Source organism: Phacochoerus africanus, chromosome X (assembly GCF_016906955.1).
Source record: "Phacochoerus africanus isolate WHEZ1 chromosome X, ROS_Pafr_v1, whole genome shotgun sequence".
Taxonomy (NCBI): domain Eukaryota; kingdom Metazoa; phylum Chordata; class Mammalia; order Artiodactyla; family Suidae; genus Phacochoerus; species Phacochoerus africanus.
In genome coordinates, this window is record NC_062560.1 from 48,378,045 (window position 1) to 48,395,462 (window position 17,418).

The 17,418-nt window shown below is 48.5% G+C and overlaps 1 protein-coding gene across 6 annotated transcripts in view; it reads right to left on the reverse strand.

Moving 5' to 3' along the window:
• The window catches only part of IQSEC2 (IQ motif and Sec7 domain ArfGEF 2), an 84,202-nt gene that overhangs the window by 52,874 nt on the left and 13,910 nt on the right, over window positions 1-17,418 (reverse strand). For all 6 annotated transcript variants that reach the window (XM_047764337.1, XM_047764338.1, XM_047764335.1 and 3 more), the window contains exon 2: window positions 4,075-4,104. In XM_047764337.1, coding sequence (XP_047620293.1) covers window positions 4,075-4,104 — 30 coding nt within the window. The remainder of the gene's footprint in view (window positions 1-4,074; window positions 4,105-17,418) is intronic.

The following is a 17,418-nucleotide window of genomic DNA, read 5'->3' on the forward strand; positions in this document are numbered from 1 at the left end:
ATCTTAGAGACTATCGAATCCAAACTCCCGTTGGACAGATGGGGGCACTGAGGCCCAGAGTGGGAGGCCTCCTCTGGGAACTGAGCCAGCGCTGGCTCCTCCTCCCACTTCTCCTCAGGCAGCAGCGGCTCCCGTTGCCATGGGGACGTCCCTGGCTCTGCGGGTGTCAGCAGCTCCCCCACCCCCTCCCTCCTTCCCTAGCAACAGGCCACCTCCTCTGGCTCTCATCCTTGCGTGGCTGGCAACCCCAGCCCAGTCCCCAGCACCCCAGCCTGACTCTCACTGCATCAGCAATGCCTTTAGGACTGGACTGACCTCCTCTGCTGCTGGCAGAAGCCCCTGCCCCTCCGTTTCCAAGTTTTACCCCTCTCCACATTTCTCAAGCTTGACTATCCCATAAATGACAAAGGATTGGGTTAGTGGACAGAGACAGCGGAGGGCAGGGCACTACCGTGTGTTGAGCCACTATTTTATGCTGAGCATCGCTTTAAGTTCTCTCCTCAACCCAAAGAAGTCAGAATTATTGACTCCATTTTATGGATGAGGAAAGTTAGGATCAGAGAAGCCAAGTGACTTGGCAAAGAACAGACAGCTGGGAAGCAGGCCCTGCTGAGAGCTAGTGTGTGACCTTGAGCCATAGCCAGTCCCTTTCTGGACCTGGGTTTAAGGTGCCTGTAGGTCTGACAACTTCTCATGGATCTATAGGAGGTCCAGACACCTTCCTCTGCTCACAGTCCTCTCGAGATACCAGCTGTTCAGCTCTAATTAGACTCCACACTTCCCCTGGCACCCCATACCTGGAAGCCCTCATGCTTGGGACCACTCCTTGCTGTTCTACTGCCACGACAGTGGAGGGATAGCTCCTCTACTTGGTGTTTCTTCTTCTTCTTCTTCTTCTTCTTCTTCTGGTCCTTTTTTTTTGGGGGGGGGGGGCTACACCCACGGCACATGGAAGTTCCCAGGCTAGGGGTCAAATTGGAGCTGCAGCTGCCCCCCCTACACCACAGCCATAGCAATGCTGGATCCTTAACCCACTGAGGGAGGCTAGGGATCGAATCTGCGTCCTCATGGATACCAGTCAGATGCGTCACTGCTGAGCCACAACGGGAACTCCTACTTGGTGTTTCTTCTACCTTCTTAAGCTTTCCCCTCCACACACATGATGTTTATTAGATGAGGACCCTGGAATCCCTTGCCTAGATTCAGGTGCTGCCCTTTCTGTGCTGCAGAGCCCAGCCTCCCCTAGCTCTCACTGATGACAGAAGGTGTCTTGTGGCCCAGGCCTGACCAGACCAGCGTTCTGAATTTTGACATTTGTTCCTCTCCTGCCCAGATCTGTTTTAGCCTGACTGACTGGCCCCCTCTCCTTCCCCCCCGCCCCCGATGCCTGCTTGTTTCATTTCCAGGGACACCCTCCTTCTACAAAGTCTGCGTGACAGTCACTCACAGCCCAGCTCAGACACCCACTGTCTCCAGAAAGCTCTCCCTGAGCCCTAACTGAAGTGAGCTCAAGAATTTCCATGCAGGTCCTGAGAGCCTCCTCAGAAGACCCCACCCAGCCCTGGTTCCAAGGTAAAGGATCTATCCCACCATGTTTGCAAGATTTTTGCCCCATGAGTGGTATCTTAGGCCCCTTCCACAGCTCAAGTTTGACACTTGCTCCCCCGCAGTTGCTGTGTCCTCAAGGCCCCTTGTAGCCTCCTTGACTGGAGTCCAGGGTGGCTGTCGGGAAGTACATCTTAGTGAGACAAGTGCTGGCTTTGGAAGCAGACAGTCCAGGGTATGAGTCAGAGTGATGCCGCCCTGCCCCATTGCTCTTCCTTCCTTGGGCAAGACACTGACCCTCTGGGGAACCTCATTTTCCTCATTCGTAAATCGGGGATCCCAATCCGCGTCTAATTGGACTCTTGTGAGCATTAAATAAGATCATGTTCAGAGTTCTTAGTATATCAAGAGGAGATGCTAACTGCTATGACTACTAATATTAGGGTGAGGATGAGGAGGACTATTCTTATCTGCAAGGCTGTCGAGAGCTCCTGCAGGGATGGGCGTGGGCAGGGCTCTGGGCTTGGTGCCAGGCAGACCTGGGTTTGAATCCTGCCTCCGCCAAAAACTGAGCCCGGGGCTCAGTTTCCCCAACTGTAAAATAATGATGATAAGGCCAGTCCAGGTTCCACCTACAGTGTCACTGGGAGGATCAAACAAAAGAAAGTCCCTGGCAACTTCTTTTTTTTTGTCTTTTTTTTTGCTATTTCTTTGGGCTGCTCCCGCGGCATATGGAAGTTCCCAGGCTAGGGGTCGAACCGGAGCTGTAGCCACTGGCCTACGCCAGAGCCACAGCAACGCGGGATCCGAGCCGCGTCTGCAACCTACACCACAGCTCACGGCAACGCCGGATCGTTAACCCACTGAGCAAGGGCAGGGACCGAACCCGCAACCTCATGGTTCCTAGTCGGATTCGTTAACCACTGCGCCACGACGGGAACTCCCCTGGCAACTTCTGTAAATTGTAAAGTATGTCATCATATGATTTAGGATTATGATAATTATGAAACACCCTGAGCTTTAGGTCCTAGTAACTCCTCTGCTGGGAAGGGCTAGAGACATCGTCAGTCGAGTTCCTGGATAAGTAGCAGGCATGTCAACGGGGGTGCCTTGGGGGCCTATGCTTGGAGTCAGCTCAACTTGCTTTTCTCCAAACCCACAGTGGGACATTGGGATCAGTGTCCTCTGCTAGGTTAATGCCTTCCTAAATGCTAGGACAGGCTGTGCCCAGGCCACACTAATCACATCCCATCATCTACCCCTTGCCTGGAACACTGGGCCTGACTGGCATCTATCACGCTTCCCCTGCTTTCCTGCTGGCCTAACAGAGCATGCTTCCCATTCCACAGCCCCTACCTTGGCCCAGGGCACCGGTGTGCTCATCCCGTCCCTTCTGCCTGGGATGCTAAGACTCGGCGTGTCTCATCACGCATCACCGTCTGTATGCTGAGCTCCTCGGCCCCCCTCCCATATCCACTGCCTGGATGCCAGGACCTGGGCCGCTGCATATGGCCGGGCAAGCTGTGCCTTACACAAGGGTTTGCAGCTGAGAGGGCATGAGTCTGGGCTGAAATTCAATCTGTGCTCAGCTTACCAAGCCGGGGAACCCTGATGAGGGGCTGCAGGAGCCTGGTGGAAAGGGAACATGCCTCCAACTGATCCACTCAGAGGATTCTACTCTTCACATCGGTGCTGTATTTCGGTCTCAGCCCTGGCTGGGACCAAGTGTGTCCTTCTCATGCTGCTGCTGCCTGGACCCATCTCATTTCACAGGCCCAGTCCATAGCCCCTGGCCTGGATGCTGGCCAACTGGGCTCTATCCTGAGCCCCCCATCACTCCCACATAGTCCCTATCCTTGACCCTTGTGTTTTCACCAAGCTTCTGATGGGTTAAGGCCTGGGAAATGCGACTAACAGCCCTTGTCTCTACCCCAGTTTTACCCCCACCTCTTCAAATGGCAGATCGATCACACCCTGTAAACTCACTGAAGCTTATAAGCCTTTTTCACCAAGCATGCAAAAAAAAAAAAAAAAAAACTGCACTCGTTACTATAATGCATATTTCTAATGCCTAGAATGTGTCACATCAAAAGCCCATCTGAATCGCACTACTCAGGGCTAGCACAGTTCAGGGAAGAGGGCAAACACCAGATCAGGGAAACGGCAATTCTATCGTGCCCTCTTCCTCTGGGAGGAGAGATGGAGAAGGTCCTGGGTCCAGAGCCGACCTCTTTGCAGGTCAGCTTTCCCATCTGGGCAGCTCACATGAGCCTCTTCAGTGTCCAACCAAGCCCCCGAGTCGGCTAGGGTCAGAAAGACTAAGAAACCATTTACGACCCCGTCCCCGCACCTGCCACATTCACCCTGGCCCTCCCGCTCCTCTCCATCTCCACCCTTAATGCCAGTGGGACAAAACCCCTGGAGTTGGCCCCCCTACCCCTCCCATGGATCCTGAAGTGACAAACCAGAGGTCCCCACCCCAGTCCCTGCCCCATTTCCCAACTACTACCAAAAAAAGGAGGTACTGACCTGACTGTTCTGGAATTCTCACCATCAGATCTGAAAGAGAAATAGAGGAAAAAACCAAGAGTCAGCATATACCCTCTATTCCCCCTCTCCCTCTGCCCTATGCAGCAGCCTTGAGAGCTAATATGCATCGTGAAAATGAGGGGGTAGGGCATTTCGTGCAGAAAGAAGAGCCAGTGCAAAAGGCCATGAGATGGCGGAGGGCCTGGCCAGTTGCTGGGACAAAGAGGAGGACAGCGTGGCTGGGGTGGAGTGAGTGAGGGGAAGGGTGGCTGGGGGTGAGGTCGAGTAGGTGCCAAGAACCAACCATGTTCTAGCCTCGTGGGCTCATGGTGAGGGGTCTTCCTTGGAGTGGCTGAGAGGCAGCCTGTAGCTGCGGGAAGAGGCAGAGCCAGAGGTTTAAACACAGAGAGACCCGGCTCAGATAGTGGCTCTGCCACTTACCAGATCTGGGTAAGTCACCTCCCTGCCTGGAATCTGAGCCTCAGTCTCCCCGCTTGTAACACAAGGCCAATCTTCGCAGGGCTGTTGGGATGATTAAGCCCTTTGGAACCCAGCAGACAAATGCCAGGTATTATTAACAACATAGAAAAGGCTTTGCCAATTGCCTGGTCCAACCTGCTTATTTTCCAGATGAAGAGAATGAGGCTGAGAGGGTGAGTGAGTCAGCTGCTGGGCTCCTTTCTACTACACTGGTCTGCCTTCTTCATGGTGAGCCCCTACCTCAGAGGCAAAGGAAGGGCAAGAGAACAGAATGGCTTTGGGGACAGCTTTGAGGGGACTGAGCAAATGAGGGAAATCAGAACCACAGCCCTCTGGCTGCTCCTCCCTAAAAAGGGTGTGCGTGTGCGTGTGCGTGTGCGTGTGCGTGTGTGTGTGTGTGTGTGTGTAGGAGAGGGAGAGTGGGGGTGGGAAGGGGAGGAAGAAGGACCAGGGCACTTGGAAGGAGCGGGGAGAGCGTGTGAAGCAGCGTTCCTGTTCCCTCTGTCCTCTTCCTCCTCCTCCTTTCCCCTATTGAGGACTGTGGAGGAAGCAGAGATGAAGACGTCACAGGCTTGGTCCTCAGGTGAGAGAACCAAGGAGAGACCTTAGTGAGGGGACCTGAGTCGGGGGAGTCGTCTATGCTGTGCGCAAAGTGAGAGGGGAGGGGAGGTGGAGCTCAGAATGAATGGAGTGCCCCCCCCATCTCGCCCCACACCCTGATCCCCCTTCCCACCCCAACCCCTGCCCCAGCCCATGGGGTGCAGGAGTGCAGACAGTGGGTGAGGCCCGTGCTTCCAGTTCTGCTACTTACTAGCCATATAATCCTGGGGAAGGCACTCCCTGAAGGATGGCCCAAGGCCGGCCTCAGCTTTTTCACTTGCAAAATGACATGACAGGGATGGGAGGGGGCATGGGAGTGGGGTGGCTGAGAGGCTCAGCCAATGACAGTGGGCCTTCACAGGCCCTGAAGGGACAGGGGACCGGGGCCTCAGAGCACCTTTTCACATTTATTAAAACTTTCCATCTCGCTCTGAAGCAACAAGATTGCTTTGGAGACCTAGCTCAATAGTGCGCACGTACCAGATCAGAGGAGCCTAATTCGATGACTCCCCAACTGTCCACAGAATTGAGGCCAAGCCTCTCAGCCTTTTTCCCTAAGATAACCCTCTGCTCCAAGCAGGCTGGTCTCCTCACCACCACCCCCCACACCCCCAGCACACACTTATTCAATCTCTACCAGGCCCTGACTCAGAAATATAAACCCTTCAGTTGCTCACACTGGCCCACTGCCCAATCTACCTTAGAACATAAGCCACATATATAATCATCTCCATTAGGACATGAACAACCACCAGGTACTACTATGTACCAGGTACAGTGGCAGCTCTTTTTGTACATTATCTCCTTTGTTTTTTTTTCATTTTTGGAGGGGGGGGTGTTTTGGCTGCACCTGTGGCATGTGGAAATCCCCTGGCCAGGGATCGAACTGGGGCTGCTGCAGTGACAACATCAGACACTTAACCAGCTGCGCCACAAGGGAACTCCATACATTACCTCCTTCGATCCTGGCAAAGCAGGAATTACTCATCCAGTTGGAAGAAGGTGAAACCGAGACTCAGAGAAGTTGAAATGATTTGCCTCACAGCACACAAGTAGGGGAGCTTGGCCTGAGCCCCAAAGCTCATGCGCTCACCACCACGGTCCACTGCCCCAGTAGCTCAGGGCCAGGTACTTGTGCACCATTAAGGTGAGTTCCCTTACCCTATTTCCAATGTCAAGACAGACCCTGCCGCCCAGGCTCTTTCTCAGGAGAGGTTACCAGATATGTACCTCTGCTCCCAAAAGCATTTCTTTTTCTTTTTTTTTTTTTTTTGGTCTTTTTAGGGCTGCATCCACCGCATATGGAGGTTCCCAGGCTAGGGGTCAAATTGGAAATTGGAGCTGTTGCTGCCAGCCACAGCCACAGCAATACCAGATCCGAGCCACGCCTGTGACCTACACCACAGCTGACGGCAACGCTGGATCCTTAGCCACTAAGCAAGGCCAGGGATCGAACCCACAACCTCATGGTTCCTAGTGGGATTCGTTTCCACTGTGCCACGACGGAAACTCCCCCAAAGCACTTCTATATGATGTTACAGTCCTCAAGATGGCAGCTAAGGGGAGCAAAAGAGCTCGAGCCATGAGGCAGAGTGAATTAGCCAGTTCTCCTCACTGTGGACAGATTCTTACTAGTTTGATGGTACAAGGCATCCTATGACCCTCAACGTGGGGATGCACGCCACCTCTGGGCTTTCCAGGCCCTTATGTGCTTAGTATACAAATTATTAATTACATCCAGAGAGCAATCATCATTGACACTGTGCTATCCTACTTCAGAACTAATGCCCAATGGTCAATCCACCTGTTACTCCATGAAGCTGGGCCGCTCTTCTTCTGGGAGGTAGCACAGATGTTGAAAGCATGCTGGGTTCTGTTATGGCTCACCCCTAACTGGCAACATAGACAAATCACTGCTCTCTGGACCTTGGTTCCTCGTCTATAAAACAAGGCAGCTGTGTTAGCTGAGTTCCAGTCTTCAGGCCCTAAGATATTTAGTTTCTTCAAAATCCCAAAGTTGGGAGTTCTCATTGTGGCTCAGCAAAAACGAACCTGACTAGTATCCACGAGGATGCAGGTTCGATTCCTGGCCCCGCTTAATGCGTTAAGGATCCGGCATTCCCATGAGCTGCAGTGTAGGTCATAGACACTGACATTGCTGTGGCTGTGGCTCTGATTCGACCTCTAGCCTGGGAACTTCCATATGCCACACCTGTGGCCCTAAAAAGCAACAAAACAAAACACCAAATTTTCCTCTTTTACTAACCAGGTTCAGCTGTCTATGGGTAAAAGCAAAGGCCCAGAGTACCAGGCTTCCCTTTATCAATCTATGTCAGGAGAGGAGATGCCTTTCTCCTGCTATTCCCATGGCCTCTCCTAATGGGAGGCCACTTTGAACCCCAGGGTTCTCAAAAACCTTGGCTATGCCTATGCCCATCCAAGCCTATGAGTATAGTGACCATATTTTCTGAACCAAAAACATGTAATGAGACCAAGTATTTTGAAATTGCTGCTTCCAGGTACAAGGGGGGCAATCTGGCAGATGGTGGCAGATGGAAGAATAAATGGTAAAATATCAACAGTTCTCAAAACTTTGGGGGACTTCGGCAGACAACAGGGCAGAATAACTGAAAAGAATACAGGCCTTCGAGTTGCCCTACTGGGGTTTCTGCTCTTGCCTCCTAACTAGATTCCCTGCCTCTCGTTTTGATCCTCCAAGCCACTTATAAACAGTACCTGAGAAAACAATAAGGGGCCTGTCTCCCAAGAATCTGGAATTAGATAAACGAGGTTGTCCTCTGAGAGCTAAACTAGTAAGCAAAAAAAAATGCATCAGAAACGAGATATGCAAAGTGACCTGAAAAAAGAGAGACGTCTTCAAGCCCGAATTTGAGCAACATGTCTACAAAATCAAGTGTCCAACAGAAAAGGGATCTGACACGAATGAAAGTAGATTTTTTTACAAGGAAACTTGAAGAGAAACTGTGTACAGGCTTCCTCCTGGAAGTGTCCTAAGGATTAAGAGGTGGGTATCCTGGCCCATCATTCAAGTCTCTCTAAAAGCTGAGACCCAGCCGGGGGGCAGCCAGGCACCTTATCTCCCAAGCATCAACTTGCCAAACTGCAACTCTCTTCAAGGGACAACCACCTGGTTGCTGAAGGGAACATCTCTCGAGCGCAAATCAGTTTATGTGGTTCTGCTGCTTCAAACATTCAATAATTTTCCTACCAATACTTTTCCCACTGACTTCCATGCTGGTCAAGCCCAAACTCTCCAAAAGTCTAAATCTCACTCTGCCCTCCCATCCACTTTCTTGGCACATTTGTTCCCTGGAACACTCTTCCTCCTCTTTATGTTTTTTTGTTTGGTTGGTTGGTTTTTTTTTGTTTTTTTTTTTTGTCTTTTGTCTTTTTAGGGCCGCACCCGCAGCATATGGAGGTTCCCAGGCTAAGGGCCTAATCGGAGTTGTTGCTGTCGGTGTATGCCACAGCCACAGCCACACCAGGTCCGAGCTGTGTCTGCAACCCACACCACAGCTCACGGCAACGCCAGATCCTTAACCCACTGAGGGAGGCCAGGGATTGAACCTGCAACCTTATGGTTCCTAGTTGGATTCGCTTCCTCTGCACCAAGATGGGAACACCCCTCTTTATGTTTTTAAAAATTATTCTAAATTTTATTAAAGGGATATGTGAAATAGTTTTAAAAGTCGAAACGTGAAAAGATCTTAAAAATGAAAGTTGCCTTTTCAACTCTTTGTTCTGAGTTTTCTTCCATATTTCTAAAGTATATGCTCACATTGCTAATCCATTTTTGAAATATTTTTGTGTGCCCTTAAAAAAATTTTTTTTACCAAAGTAATACATGTAGATAGGTTTTCAAGTCACACAGTACTGCAAAGATTAAAACAAAAAACGCCCACAAATTCCCCACTCTACCCTTCTTCACCCTCAGCTCCCACTCTCATACAATTGTTTTCAAGTCTTTTTTTTTTTTTGTCTTTTTAGGGCCACACCTGCGGCATATGGAGGTTCCCAGGCCAGGGGTCAAATTGGAGCTGTAGCTGCAACCTACACCACAGCTCACAGCAACACCAGATCCTTAACCCACTGAGCGAGGCCAGGGATCGAACCCACGTCCTCATGGATGCCAGTCGGGCTTGCTAACCCCTGAGCCACAACAGGAACTCTGTTTTCAAGTCTTTTAACTACTTTGGGGGGGGGATTTGCCTCCTCATTTCTTTCTTTTTTTTTTTTTTTTTTTTTGCTTTTTAGGGTCGCCCCCATGGCATATGGAGGTTCCCAGGCTAGGGGTCTAATCAGAGCTATAGCTACCAGCCTATGCCACAGCTCACAGCAACGCCGGATCCTTAACCCACTGAGCGAGGCCAGGGATAGAACCTGCAACCTCATGGTTCCTAGTCGGACTCGTTTCTGCTGTGCCATGACAGGAGCTCCTGCCTCCTCATTTCTAAAGAACATATGCAAAAAAAAAGATGGAGTTCCCTGGTGGCTCAGTGGGTTAAGGATCCCACTAAGTTGTCACTGCAGGGGCTCGAGTTGCTGCTGTGGTACGGGTTCCATTCCTGGATTGGGAACTTCCACGTGCCTTTGGCACAGCCAAAAATAAAATAAAATAAAGAATACATACATACTTCTATTTCTTGATTTATTTTTTTAGTTTTGTATATCACGTACTGAATTCCTATATGCAGGGAGAAGATGAGGCTCTTTTATACACACCACCACTTTCAGCCCCCAGTTCTTAGGCAGGTGCACATGTCCTTTCTTCTCATTCTTACCACTGTAGTTATAGTATAAAGTTTTGGTTAAATCAATATTAGTGGCTTACATTATTATGACTGCATCAATACTAATAATAAATAAATCACATCATATGCTAGAAATACATTTCCTTTCCCATATAACTTTTTCTTTTCCCTGATATTGATGACTGGTTTTTTGTTTTGTTTTGCTCAATCAATTTTCTTCAAAGACCTGATCAATTCCCCCCAAACCCTGCGAGAAGTGCAACCCCTCCTAAAAGTTCTGACATATCAGGTAATCCATCAGATTTTTTTTTTCCTTCCAGACATGATCCTCGATGCAATCCAGAATGGTTGCCCTAAGATCTGCTCTCTTCTCCTTCACCTCTCTTCCGTATTCATTTCCTGCTTCCTAGATTCACTGGCCTTTTTTTTTTTTTACTGAGTTTACACCGGCATTTTGCTGGAGCACACTCTCCAAGTGCTTCGGGAGAAAGACATAGGATGGAAAATCTTTAGCCCTCCAGTGTCTGAAACTGTCTTTATAAGGCCCTCACCCTTGATTGATAATTCAAGTGAGGATAGGCTTCTAGGTTGGAATTTATGCTCCCTCATCGTTTTAAGAACACCGCTCCATTGTCTCCTAGCTTCTAGTGTTGTTGAGAAATCCAATGCCCTTCTTTTTCTTGATCCTTTGTGTATGGTAGGTTTTTTTCTCTGGAAGCTTTTAGAATCTTCCCTTTATCCCTGGTATGCTGAAACTGCACGGCGGTGAACTTTGGTGAGGGTCTCTTTATCATTTATTTTGCTGGTTACTCAGTGGGATTTTCATTCCTTCAGTTCTGGGACATGTTCTTGTGTCATGTCTTTAACCCTGTCCTTCCTGTCATTTCCTCCGTTCTCTATTTCTGGGACTCCTATTGTTGGACGGTGGAGCTCCTCAACTGATCCTCCCATGTTCTCATCTTTTCTGTTGTCCATCTCTTCGCCTTGTTATCCTACGACCTTTTATTTTCTAATCCTGGTGACAAAATTTTTATGCTGGCTCTCACTAGCTTTAATTTCCCCAGGTTCCTTCTCCTCCCTTCATTACCTCTGTTCCTTCCAAGTTTTCGTTTATTTGCTTGCTTCCTTGCTTTTTGGGTCATTCTTGCAGGATGATGGCCTTCCCCAAATAGCCTTGTACTATCTGATCATCTCTGGCTACCTAGGCTTGTTCTTTTGTTGTTGTTTTTTTTTTAATTTTTTATTACTCAAATGAATTTATCACATCTGTAGTTGTATAATGATCATAACAATCTGATTTCACAGGATTTCCATCCCACAGCCCAGGCACATCCCCCCACCCCCCAAACTGTCTCCTCCGGAGACCATAAGTTTTTCAATGTCTGTGAGTCAGCATCTGTTCTGCAAAGAAGTTCCGTCTGTCCTTTTTTCAGATTCCACATGTCAGTGGAAGCATTGGATGTTGGTGTCTCATTGTACGGCTGACTTCACTTAGCATGATAGTTTCTAGGTCCATCCATGTTGCTAAAAATGCTGGTATTTCATTCTTTTTAATGGCTGAGTAATATTCCATCGTGTATATGTACCACATCTTCTTGATCCACTCTTCTGTTGATGGACATTTAGGTTGTTTCCATGTCTTGGCTATTGTAAATAGTGCTGCAATGAACATCGGAGTACATGTGTCTTTGCGAGTCGTGGTTTTCTCTGGGTAGATGCCCAGGTTGTTTTTTTTTTTTTTAAATGCCAGTAACATTGAAGTTTAATCTACATAAAATGAAACATATCTATCTTAAGAGTCCTTGGCTGGTGATCCCTGGTGATCAGGTCCCATGACACTAACAAGTTGAAGGGAAGCTCTGTGTATAGATGGAGCAGGCCAGGTGGTGGTCCTCACTACAGTTAATGGGCCTGTTCTTTTCTTGGAAGACTCCCAAATGTCAGCTTTCTGGAGGCTTTTTTCTGGGGGCTTTTCCATTTCCCCAGAGAAGGATCCTTTTCTCTCCCGTGTCCTCCTGACTGGTGTGCTAGAAGTAGGGAAGCCGGAGGAGGTTGAGGTTCCACTGCTTTAGTCCCCTCGCTTGCAGCCATTTCACTCCATCCTCCACTGTACCTGGTATCTCCAAGCCTGGAGCCTCTTAACTTCGATTTCTCCAAAGAATCAACCTCCATCTAGAGAAATAGAGCTGGTGGGGGCAGGGAGGGAGGGGTGTCCCAGACTGAATGGGGTTTCATCGTGGAGGGGCCAAAAGGATCTGTTCACAGACTTTCAATATTCTCCTTCTTTTCGATTCTATGCCTCACTGTGCCTTCTGCATTTCATAATACCTCTGATTCCTGAGCATTTCTGGGACTCTATGGGTGGAAGGCACTTACTTCTGGTCAGCATCCCAGACCTTGTGTTTCTACCCTTTTTATTCCTTTACTCATATTTCAGTGGGATTTGGGGAAGCAGCAGAGATAAATAAGTTTATTCAATTTGTTGTGTTTAACAGGAAGTTCCCCTTCTTATTCCAGCCAACTCTTATTCATCCTCTGTGACTCATTTAGGCAAGACCTCCTCCAGGAAGCTTATTGTAATGTCCCTAAGCTGGATGAAGAGCCCCTCCTCTGTTCTCCCACAGGATCCTTTTCTTGCCCCCATCACAGCCCTGATCAAACTGTCTTGAACGTGTCTGTTTCCATCCCTGACTCTCCCTGCAGACTGGAACCTCCTGGCAGTGTGGGGCTGCATCTTAGTCATGCCTGTGTCCCCAGTTCCCAGGGTTTGGTCCACAGAGGTACAGAGTAAACAAGCGGTGATGGAATGAATGAATAAATGAATGACTATAAGTATGAATCAGACCCAGCCAGAGGGACCATCTAGAAAAGGAAATGAGTTGAATACAATTGTTCCTATACAAGGTCAGTTCCCTCAAAGCTGTAAGTTCCCTCAGAGCTATGTGTGCAAAGATGCCCACTGCAGCATGATTTAAACCAGTGAAAAAAATGAGCGCAGTGTCTATGTCCTACGTTGAGAGGATGGTTAAGTACATTATGGTATATCAGTTGCCATGAAAAATGATGCTTCTGAAGAATATGCAATTACATGGGGAAATGCTCAAACAAACAAAGTGAGAAACAATTATATGTGCTGTATCATTTCAACTACATGAAAAGAATGCAGAAAATGAGGGAAATACATCAAATGTTCAGAGTAGCTGCCTCCGTGTGTCCTAATTATGGGTAATGTGTTTCTTCTCTACTTTTCCAAGTTTCTCTAAATTTTCAACTGGAAGAATGCATAAAGTGTATAACTTTTCCTAAGTTCCTAAGAAATGAGGATAAGTATCCTGAGGTATTTAGGAGCAAAATACTGTGATGGAGACCTAAGGGTCTGTCTACATTTGCAACAGCATGTGCTGGGAAGGTCCAGGCCCATGGAACACCAGCCCTGCACCTGCCCCTACCCCAACTGCAAAGCAGGATCCAGCTTGGGAAGCCAAAGGAGGAGGGTCACTGAGCCCCGCTTATCACAGATTGCAATATCATAGACTGTACTGGGAAACATCAACCCCTACGCTGGACACCATGCTTTTTTTTTATTTTTTATTTTTTACTCTTAGGGCTGCACCCGCAGTATATGGAAGTTCCCAGGCTAGGGGTCAAACCAGAGCCGCATCTGTGACCTACACCACAGCTCGCGGCAATGCCAGATCCTTAACTCACTGAGCGAGGCTGGGGATCAAAACTGCATCTTCATGAATATAAGCCAGGTTCGTTACCGCTGAGCCACAATGGCAATTCCTGGACACCACACTTTAGAGGCCCCCTCTGTGAGGTAATGAGTCTGTGGGGCCATGGGAACATGACCATCAGGATCTCTGGCCCTCTCCCTTCTAGATTGCACTCCAAGTACCTAGAATTCCCTGGCCACTCCTAGTTCTTTTTTTTTTTTTTTTTTTTTTTTTTCCTTTTGGCTACACTCATGGCATGTGGAAGTTTCTGGGCTAGGGATTGAACTCGAGCCACAGCAGCAATCTAAGCTGCTACAGGGACAATGTTGGATCCCCAACCTGTTGTGCCGCAAGAGAACTCCCCTGGCTATGGTTCTTGAGCTTACTTGCAGGAATTGTGTGATCTTATTATCCAGGTCCATCCTAGCAGATGGAAGGCCAATGGGAAGGGAAAATAGACAGGGCTTGAATGTGGGCTTGGGTGTCCATACACATATCTCAAGGTTCCATATGAACTATAGGTGGAAAGAGAAGGGGGAAAGGCCAGTGGCCTCAACGGGGTACCTTGCATGGGCTGCACAAATACAGAGGCAGGGAAAGCCGTAGGTCCCTAGGTCTCAACATTGTTAGAAAGGCCTAGCCTTGAGTGTTGGACAGATTTGGGTTCAAATCCATTTATTTGCTGTGCAACCATGGATGAGTCCATTCCCTCGCTGAAGCTCAGCTTCCCCAAACATAATGTAGGTATAATAATTCCAACCTCAGAGAGTTGTTGTGAGCCTTGCTGAGGGCCCAGTGGCTTAGTGGTTATGAGCACAGGCTTTGGGTCAGACCATGCCAGCTCTGCCCCTCCTAATTATGTGATTTATATCTCTGAGGCACAGTTTGCTCACCAATATGAGCAAGATAATAATAGCACTAAACTGATAAAGTTGTTGGAAGGATTATGACCATAATGAATACACAATAACATCAGAAAATGTCTAAGTAAGAAAAGGTTACTTGATAAGAGCGCCATGCAAATTTTGGCTGTGATAGGGCTGACCGAGCCTTCTGCACATCCTCTTGCCCAGCTTTATTTTTCTCCATAGCACTTACCACTATGTGACACATTTTGTATCTTCTTGTTTATTTCTGTTCCCGCCCCCTACACTCATACACTAGAATGCCAGCTCTGCAGGGCAGATGTTTTGTCTGTTTTGTTCCCTGTTTCCAAGTGCCCAGAACAGTGAGAGAGTGAAGATGTTCCTCAACAGTCAAGTATATAGTTGCTACATAACCGGGAGAAGAAAGGTATTCTTGGCCAAGAGAACAGCCAGAATATAGGCATGGAACCATAAAGAAGTCCACTCTGCCGAAGGTATCGCAGACAGTTCAGTACAGCTTGAATGCAGGGTCAGGAAGGGAATAAAGTGGTTAGAAAGATGCCTCCCAAGTTCAACTGCCACCTCAGTCATGATGATGTGAAGGCGAAAGATAAAATCATTTGAAAGATAATTCAGATGGAGAGGAAGCCTCCTTCCTCAGGGGCCCATGGAGCCAAGAATCCGACCTAGAAATGACAAACAGGCAGGTCCAGAAGTCATGCGGATGAGGTAAGGGTGACAGCCAAGAAAATCTTACCAATGAGTGTTAAAGAGAAGAACAACTAGATCAAACACAGGACAAATCAGAAACCTTGTTGGATAATGTAACCATTTTCAGCCATGGATCCACACAGCATTGAATGGATCTGGAGCTACATGATCCCCAGGCCAAGATGGTGGTGGGGAAACAAAATGAAGGCCATGGTGGTTGCAGTTGCCAGTTATCTTTTTGCTGATGATTAGTCGTCCTAGAGCCCTTCATTACCACTACTCATGGAAAAGTCCTGGGAGGACAATGATAATGATGATGATGATGATGATGATGATGATAAAGACTGCTGCATACTTCCAAGGAAACATTTGCCCACTGCTTTTAAAGTGTCTTTTTCAGAAAATAAAGAGGCAGGTATCACTTCATGCTTTTATTTTAAGGAAAAGATACAGGTAGAGACTACAGCAAAAACAGCCTTGAAACACCAGGCAATAGTGTGACCTTCACTGTATAATTGCCAGGGAGCCCCTGGGGGGCCCGGCCCAAGGAGGTCAAATGCTGCCTTCCTAACCTCCCACTCCTTTCGATCACCAAAGCAGGATTTATTTGGTCCTTGGCATTTCTGCTTTCTCATAATCCAAAAAGAATTCAGTGATTATTTATTAAGCACCGACAGTCCAGGTCCAGGACTTGTGTTATCTTCATAATAGCTGTGCAAGGTCGTTTTTCTTCTTCTCATCACGTAGATGTGAAAATTGGAGCTCGGAGTAGCAACGTGCTTTACCTAGAGTCACATGGCCAATAAGTAGTGAAGCCGACATTCAAGTTTAGGCTTGTCTGATTCCAAAACCAATGCTTTTCACTGCTCCTGCTGTGGCTTCCTTTGGTCATGCCAGATCTAGGCAGCACTTCGTCTCCCACAGCAGCCCGCGAGCTTGGCCTCTCTCCCTCACCCGGCTCTGATCTCCCCCACGCACACAGCATAAGCATCCAGCGGATGCTGCTGGAGGAGACAATCATTGAAGGATGGAAGCGGGGGTCACCAAAAAGGGAAGGTGGCATTAGATACAGGTACTACAGGCCAAAGCAGCCCAGCACTATAACACAGAGATAGAGGAGGGGAGAGAGAGAGAAGAGGAGGAAAATGGAACTGGCTCTCCAGCCCTCCCTTCTTGCTTCCCTCTGCTGGAGGCAGAAGGATGGAGGTTCAGCCATGATGGGAAAGAAAGTGGGTGGAAGGGGTTGCAGCTCTAGCAGCCTGCTATTGCCGAAGCCTCAGCTCAGCCTCAGAGCCCCCTCCTGTGCACTTGGGGCCTGTCCTGGGCCCACTTGCTCCCACTGCTTAAGCAAAGGAGGCTAGGCTATTCTCTAAGCACCCACCCAATCCTGCCAAAGCACAGCTCACAGCAGACCCAGACCCTCTTAAGCCAGGGTGAGGTCATCTTGAGAGGTGGAGGGGCTGGCTGGAGGGTTCAGATGGAGGCAGTGGCAGGGCAGGGGTCAGAACACAGGTCTCCAGTTCCTCAGCTGAGGGATCTCTTGGCTGCATGGTCTAGATGGCAGAGGTTGAGGAAAAGGGCTGCTCGCGAGGCTGCCACAGGAATGCTCAGGACAGGGCTGGAGCCAGAGGCAACACATTCCAAAATGAGGCCATATAGGGTTGGGTATTTTGGAGGTTTACTAATGACTTCCATGCTCAATCTGGATTGAGAAAGCAAAACAACCCTTTTTAAAAGTAGCTTTAGCCTTAGTTTGGACTTTAAGAGCATAAATGTTTATCTCCTCCCTCTCTCCGGACCCCACTAAAATGAATGTGAAGGAATAAAATAAGGGATGAAATGGTAACAGTGAAGAGGATGGGAGAGGGTGAGAGATTTTTAACTAATTTCTGGGAGCAAAAAACAAAGAGAAGAGTGTTCACAGTTAAAGGAGAGCCAGCAACACCACTCAGGGGGTTGCAGCCAGAGAGGGAGCCAGTCAGGCCAGCAGAGGCCCAGAGTGAGTCCAGACTTAGAGATAGTAGAGGGAGGATAGGAGCGATCAGGGGCTTAAAATAGGAGGATAAACTGAAGGCAAGCATATGAAATCCTCCCCTGTGCCCTCCCGCCCTCCCCCCCCCAACTCCTGTATCCAAAATACAAAACTGCCTAGAATTCATCCCTAGGTAAAATATCAGAGAACTCCCAGCTAAAAGAATT